The sequence below is a fragment of the Tinamus guttatus genome, unplaced genomic scaffold, assembly GCF_059628265.1.
Source record: "Tinamus guttatus ecotype Peru unplaced genomic scaffold, ASM5962826v1 Tinamus_guttatus_pri_ptg000710l, whole genome shotgun sequence".
NCBI classification, from domain to species: Eukaryota; Metazoa; Chordata; class Aves; order Tinamiformes; family Tinamidae; genus Tinamus; species Tinamus guttatus.
Window position 1 is genome coordinate 979,556 of NW_028289244.1, and position 7,055 is coordinate 986,610.

The 7,055-nt window shown below is 53.6% G+C and overlaps 1 protein-coding gene across 1 annotated transcript; it reads right to left on the reverse strand.

Moving 5' to 3' along the window:
- Positions 1-2,892: 2,892 nt before the first annotated feature.
- On the reverse strand, positions 2,893-6,891 carry CCNI2 (cyclin I family member 2). The gene is made up of 5 exons (XM_088536913.1): positions 6,863-6,891; positions 5,791-5,937; positions 5,150-5,213; positions 4,122-4,262; positions 2,893-3,120 (listed from the first exon to the last, which is right to left on the reverse strand). The coding sequence occupies exons 1-5, from the start codon at positions 6,889-6,891 to the stop codon at positions 2,893-2,895; spliced, it is 609 nt and encodes a 202-aa protein (XP_088393039.1).
- Between the last annotated feature and the right edge of the window lie 164 nt (positions 6,892-7,055).

Sequence of the window (7,055 nt, forward strand, 5' to 3'; positions counted from 1 at the left end):
GAGCCTGGCCCAAAGCCTGTGCTTATAGCAGCTAGAAAGGGGAAAAAGAGGGGGAAAAAACGCCCCCTCCGTGTTCCTCTCTGCCTCTGCACGGAGAACAGGGAAGCCTCAGAGTTTTAGCTTTGTTTCAAACTAAACTAAGCGCAGGAACGACCTGCTTGTACCAAAGCTGGCTTTAATAAAAGCAAAACTGACTTGTTAAATGGACGCTATGTCAAAATTTGCGCATTAAAAGCTCTTGCTGTTCTCATTCATGATGCTCATTGTGATTCCGGCTTCCCTCTGTTAACCCCAGTGCTCTGCAGGGCAGGGTATAAAACACACCCAGGGCCCGCGACTGCTAACAGAGCTGCCTCCGGAGCATCTCTGCACCGGAGCATCTCTGCATCCCAGGATATGCACTGGAGCAGCCCTGCATCCCGGGGCAGCCCTGCATCCCGGGATATGCCTGGAGCATCTCTGCATCCTGGGATATGCCTGGAGCATCTCTGCATCCTGGGATATGCACCGGAGCATCTCTGCATCCCAGGATATGCACTGGAGCAGCCCTGCATCCCGGGGCAGCCCTGCATCCCAGGATATGCCTAGAGCATCTCTGCATCCTGGGATATGCACTGGAGCAGCCCTGCATCTTGGAGCATCTCTGCATCCTGAGATATGCGCTGGGCCAGCCCTGCATCCCAGGATATGCACTGGAGTATCTCTGCATCCCAGGATATGCACCAGGGCAGCCCTGCATCCCAGGATATGCACCGGGGCAGTTCTGCATCCTGGGATATGCATCAAGGCAGCTCTGCATGCCGGGATTTGCACTGAGGCACCCCGGGATATGCGCTGGGGCAGTTCTGCAGCACAGGGCGGCCCTCCCTGCATCCCAGGATACGTGTTGGGGCAGCCCTGCATCCCAGGGCACCTCAGTGCTGGAGCTGGCAGGCACTGGGGGCCAGAAACAGCTCCTGCCCTCGGGGGCTTCCTAGGGACTGACACGTGGCTGCCCTGGGCGCAGGTCGGAGCGAGGCCGCGCGCCCCAAGGACCAGGTAGGCACCTGCGGACGCCCGCGGCGGGGAGCGGAGGGAGCTTTTCCTTTGCCGAGCTGATTTCCACCTGTGTTTCCTTCTAAGGCAAAGCAGCCCAATTCCCCCAGCCAAGCCTTAATCCGGGCGGTGGAGCCAGCCCCCAGCTGTGCGGGGCTGTTAGGAATAACAGCTTTATCCCAGTGTCCCAGCAGAGCCTCCCTGTCCCGCTGCCCTTCCCTGCTCCCTGAGGGCGCTGCCCTCGAGGGGCCAGAGCAGCCGAGGGGCTGTCCGGGATCCGGGATGCGCTGGTGGGCACCGCTCCTGTCCTTGGACACCGTGGGGCTGAGAGGCAGCGGGTGCTGCCAGCGCTTCGGTGGCAGCACCATGGGGACATGTGGGGACACGGCCTCGGTGCGAAGCCGCCCGAGCCGGGTGCAGGGATGGAAGGGATGAAAAGTGGATCCGGAGGCGCCTGCGCGTCCCACGGGGCCTTGGCAGCACTGGCTGCGCTCACAGGAGGCACCAAGAGCGCCCAGACCGAGCTCGTAGTTTATTTAACAAAGTGCACCAAAGGCAGCTCTCCTCCTCAAAGCAGCGAGTCACAACTTAGAACTCTAAGTGATTTTTTTTTTTTTTTTTTTGGCACCCTGGCCCGGTGGGCTCTGGCTGGCTCTGCAGCGGAGCTGCTGCCCCGCGGGGACGGGCGCAGGGAGCCGGGGCAGCCGGTGTGTCCAGGCTGTGGGACTGTGGCTAGAGCCTTTCCTGGGATGAGCAGGAGGGAGCCCAGAACTCCAGAGTGAGGCCCTACAGCAAACTGGAAGTTTTGGTTTCTGCTCTTTTCACTATCAAATCAAAGTCTTGATCCTGCCTGGAACTTCTCCGCCCAGCGGCTGCCCTGGGAGCTCCCCCTTGTTCTGTGGCAGCTCCTCTTCCATCTCCCTGCGGGAATCGCAATCTCTCCAACAGGAGCAAGGCCGTGAGCAGGATGAGGTGCCAGCGCTGGCGTGTTTCATCACAGCTGGGAGGAGGAGGCAGCGGCTCCCACTGCTCCCGGGTGCAGACGGAGCCCCCGGAGCAGGGCTGCGCATCCCTCCCCAGCTCGCAGTGCTCGGATACTGTTAAAAACTGGGGGTAGCAGGCGCGGCTTGGGAAGGAGCTGAAAGAGGGGGAGACAACTCCGTTTAGTCCTTGTGCTCTGGAAGGGCGAGCGGGACCCGCGCGGGCCGGGCTGTCGCGGTGCTGCGGCCACCTCTCCCCAGCGGGAAGGTTCCCAATGGTCCCTGTCCGGCAGCTGCAAGGGAGGACACGGGGAGCTGCTCCGGCCTCGCTCCCACAGCCTCCCCGTGCGGACGCCCAAGTGCCCCCTGCACCAGCCGCCTCCACGGGGTCCTCACAGCTGCGGCTGGTGCGGGAGCGACGGGAAGGGCAGGGGGTTGGTCCCTCCCGCTCCAGGAATGCTCCGGCCGGGAAGCGCGGCGGCAGGCGCCCTTGGGGCTGGGCTGCTGGGGTCCCGAGTGTGCAGAGCGCCGGGGGCTGCAGGCGCGGGAGCTCTCGCTGCACGAGCGGGTGAGCTGGGGATAAACCACCCGTCGCCACGTAAGCGCAGAGCGGGCAGGGAGAGGCCGCGCTGGGATCTGCAGGTCCATCCCGGCCCCATGGAAAAGCCCTCTGGATGCTGAACAGCTGCATGGAAGGTGGGCGAGATTCCCAGGCTCGGTGAGAGCAGCACGGCCAGGAGGAGGAGGAGGAAGGCTGGGTCAGCTGCCCCTCGCCACAGGTTACTCCCAGCTACAGGTTTCTTTCCTCTTTCCTCCCACTAGCAAATGCAGAGCTCCAGCAGCCCTAGAGCAGCGCGTCCACGGGCCTTTCATGAATTTATCCGTGTCCTGGCCTCAGGTTGGTGACCAGAGGCCGCTTTGACCCTGCCTGTGCTTCCCTTAGCAGATCGGTGCTAGCAGGACCCCCCTCGGGCGCGAGTCTCTCCAGCTCCAAGGTGATGATCACCAAGGCCAGCGTGGAGCCCCTGGGCTGCAGCAGCTGGTGGCAGGCGCTGCAGTGCTGCAGCTGCCTGGTCCGCAGCGCCGCGTGGCGCGAAGGCTTCGTCTGAGCGCGCCGCCCGCGCCGCGCAACCGCACAGAAGACTCTATACATATATACATAGCTTTTAAAAAAGCAGAGGTCAGTGAACTTTGTATGTTTTCATATGTTATCAACCCAAATGGAGACTAATTTTGACTCATACCAGGAAGCCTAGAGGGTTTTCCCCTTTTTATTTTGTGTTTTGTGTTTGTACTTGCCAACCATTGAGCTTTTTTTGAGCTATAATGAATGTAAAAGGTCAGTGTTTCCGAACGGTTTCTGAAGTTTCTACGTTATCCGGATTGCTATCCAGGAGAATCGGGTCAGGCCAGCAGATACAAACCCCGTAATGATGATTGTACTCGGAATTCACTGAGGAAACAAGCACCTACAGGAGGCAGTTCTCACAATCAGCAGCCCGAGATGGCTTAAAATTTGCACATTACCATAAAAAGGGATCCAGGCTGTGTCCATAGCTCATGATTTTTGCCTTACTAGCACATGATCCTTTCTCAAAGACGCAGTTCGTTTCTATCAAATATTTAGCAACTGCAATGTGAAATAAGTGCCACAAGGGGAGAGTCTAATTGCCTAAAACAGGGGTAAATTATTAGTGGGATGAAAAGGAAAACGGTTTAAGAAGACCTGTGTGTGAAATGTAGCAAAACCCTGACAGCTTTCTATGTACAGTATTAATAGAATGGAGAGAGTTAGAAATATTTTTGCAGTGTGTATTTAAAAAAAAAGCATATAACATTATGAGGATCTTTTTAACCTCCATTTTTAGTTGTCCTTTAAAAATGGGAGTACCTTTTTTGAGAAAAGAAAAGAAGTTTTAAATATTAGTACATTTAAATAAAATCACTGTAACATTCTTCAAAAGACTTGCAGATAGCTAAGACTAGCCCCTTGGGGAGAATGTGTATGTGTGTGTATGTGCACATGTATGTTTTCTAGTCTTATTTGATAAATGAGCTGTTTCCTTAAAAAAGAACTATTTAAACTTTGCAAAACGTAGTGCTTACAATGTTTAGGAAATCCATTGGTGTTGCTGTGTAAAGATCCCAGTGAAGCTTATCTAGTAAAATTCTTTCCATCCTCAAGATCTCAGCTGGAGAGCGTTTACAACCACGCTGCGCTGCGAGCATCTTCACCGATGGCATTACCTGTATTAAAAAAAAAAAAAAAAAGAAAGAAAAAAAAAGGAAAAAAAGGAAACCTTAAAAAAAATAAAGATGACAACTTCCTACGCCGTGCTGTGTACGTGTGTGTGTTGCAAAGGGCTCTATGAAGTTTGTAGCCATCCCATTGTAGCTCAGGGGAAAGAAGAGTAACCTCAAGACAGGATGTCTTGGAAAAGGCTCTTGGGAGCGTTCTCTGCAGTGGGAATTCAAGGAGAGCTGCATGGCTGAGCCCCGCGCCCAGGTTGCTGCTGTTAACTCCCAGCTTTTTTTTCCTCTTCTTTTTCAAAGCAGAATGAAGGAAAGGGAAGAAATGCAATGTGAAATGCTGCTCGAGGACTCTGCCTCAGAGAAGGCTATTGATGCTTCTGACACTCACTTTTAGCTGCCAGCACTGGATAATTACCCAATGCAAGCTCAGCTTACCCTGAGTCATTCCCTAAACATGTTTGGGAACAGGCAAAACTCACCAAAATTCCTCACTGCAGAGGAATTTTAAGCTTCCTCTGAAGAGCCTCTGCTCTGTCTTGCCCGTCCTCCCCTCCCAGCATCTATCAGAACAGGATCAGCACAAAACTGGCCCATGCGTGGCTGCAGGCCGTGTGTTCTTGGGGGGAAAAGAGAGGTTTTGGGGCAGACGAGGGAAGCAGATCCACTGCACAAGCAGACACAAGTCCTTCGGCCATGCAAGTCGCAGCTTTTCCAAACAGCAATGAAAGAACTGAAAATGCTGCTGTTATTTCCCTTGAGAATTACTTAGGGTTACCAAGCTGACGTGTTTTTGTTGTGGTCAACTTGTTAAAAGACTTGGAACTGAAAATAACTCGAAAACAACCAAAGAATTTAATGCATTTAAAATTAAGCATACAGACCTCATCTTCTTGACTGGTTTTTCCTGCAAGGACAAGGCAGGAAATTGCTATGCACTCGAGATAACTTTAATTGGGCCTGAAGGGAGAAGAAGAAAACACTGAGCAGAGAACAGTCTGGGGGGGATAACTGTCATTCTACTGCAGATACACAAGTTTCAGGCTTTAATTTAAGTTATAGCTGCTTCTGAATAGTAGGAGTCATTTGAAGCTGGAAACAGTAAGGAAATCCAGAAAAAAAATCCTCTTGTTGCTGCACATTTTAGTGTGGTGCCCTGCGATTTTGGCTGAACACTGCCCAATATCTACATGCAGTACTATTCCTTTCTCAGCCAAGTAGGATACTTGGCTTTTCCAAATGTCAGTATAAACCTAAGCAAAAGTGGACAGCAATATTCAATTCTACTGGTAGCTTTGCCATTGCTTCAATCGCAGGAAAAGAGGGGCCCACAATTGAGTAAAAATAGTGGTTTCAAAACTGAAATATTAAAAGTGATCGATAAAATGTGTTCTGTTTAGCAGAAACAGCCAGGTGATAATGAATTCCCTGTATTTATCACAGTGTTGGGACCAGAATTCCTCACCCCTCTGATTCCTAACCACCTCCTAACCACAGCTAAGGGCTGTGGATGAGCAGAAGCGGCTCCAGCTCCTCCACCTTTGCTGCTGCCGGCAGCCAGGTCGGGATGCAGAGAGCCAGGACTGGCGTTTCAGGGTGAAACTGCAGCGGGGAGCTTATTTCTGCAATCCCGAGAGCTGCTTTCTCATAGCGCCACAGAGATATCCGTGCCCTGGGGAGGAGAAACAAAGTTAGAATAAATACAACAGTTAGTGCTTTGATGATTTTGTTAACACGTCTCCAGAGGCAGCCTCAGGTCGCTCCGAGTGTCTCGTTAACATTTCAGGCACCTGCAGGCGTGAAGTGAAGGAGGTTGTGGCTTTGTAAGGGCCACAGGCCCCTCACCCCTGTCCCGTCCTTGCTGTCCTAGGATGCAGCAGATTGGTTCGGCTCAGCTTGGTTCAGTTCCGTTCGGTTAAGTTCGGTCCAGCTCAGCCCATCCCAGTCCGACCTGGCTCTTCCCAACCCAACCTGTTCTGACTCATCCTATCCCATCCCCTCCCTTACCTGACCCAACCCCTCAGGCCATGACCAGATCCAATCTACCCTGTCCCTGCCCCGGCTCTATCCTCATCCCAACCTGTCCCGTCCCATCCTGATCCATCTTGTCCTATCCAGAACGCATCCCATTCCATCCTGTCCCACCATGGTTCAGCTCGTCCCGCTCAGCACCAGTTGCTCTGCAGTTCTTGGAGGTGGGTGCTGGTGCTGACCAAAACTGTGGGACCTTCAGCCCCTTCCCCGGACCCACCAGCCCTTCAGCACTTTCCTCAGATCCATTTTTATTCCCTATCACCCTTCATCTTTCCTGACCGCTTTCCTGGCCTCTCCCCTTAGTTGCAAGGTTTTTCTCATGTAGTGTTTTCCACAGGGAGCCACTTCCCATATTTTATGCTAAAATCTTTTCTCCTTCCCAGCCTGCCCGCACGGAGCTCCCCGTTTTCTCGCCAGGCCTTGGGCTGATGCGTTTTTGATGCCGAATAAGTCTCTTGGTGCAGCAGTCTTTGCACACAGCGTCACTTGCTGCGTAACGTGGTGACAACAGCCGAGCAGTGAAGTGACTGCGCTGAGCACCATGCCAGGAGCTCCTGACTCACTTGGGGATGGCAACACGGAGCCCTGTCATTCCCGTGTGTCCCCAGTCCCATGTGTCCCCTGCCCTGTGACACGGGCTGTTGCATCTCTCCCTTCCGTGTGCCCCAGATCCTGCCCCATCCCCGCTCCTGCTCGGGCAAAGGGACTCGGGGATCCCAGGCTCATTCCCGTGCGTGCTGCTTGTTGCAGCTCCGC

Bases quoted from the DNA above. Each gene is read 5' to 3' on its own strand.
- CCNI2 (XM_088536913.1), bottom strand. From the start codon at position 6,891: ATGACAGGGCTCCGTGTTGCCATCCCCAA. The intron at 5,214-5,790 runs GCCGCTTCTGCT...GCCCAATTAAAG, and splicing joins GCAAAGGTGGAGGAGCTGGA to TTATCTCGAGTGCATAGCAA. The intron at 3,121-4,121 runs GTAAGCACTACG...CGGCGCGCTCAG, and splicing joins CAATGGATTTCCTAAACATT to ACGAAGCCTTCGCGCCACGC.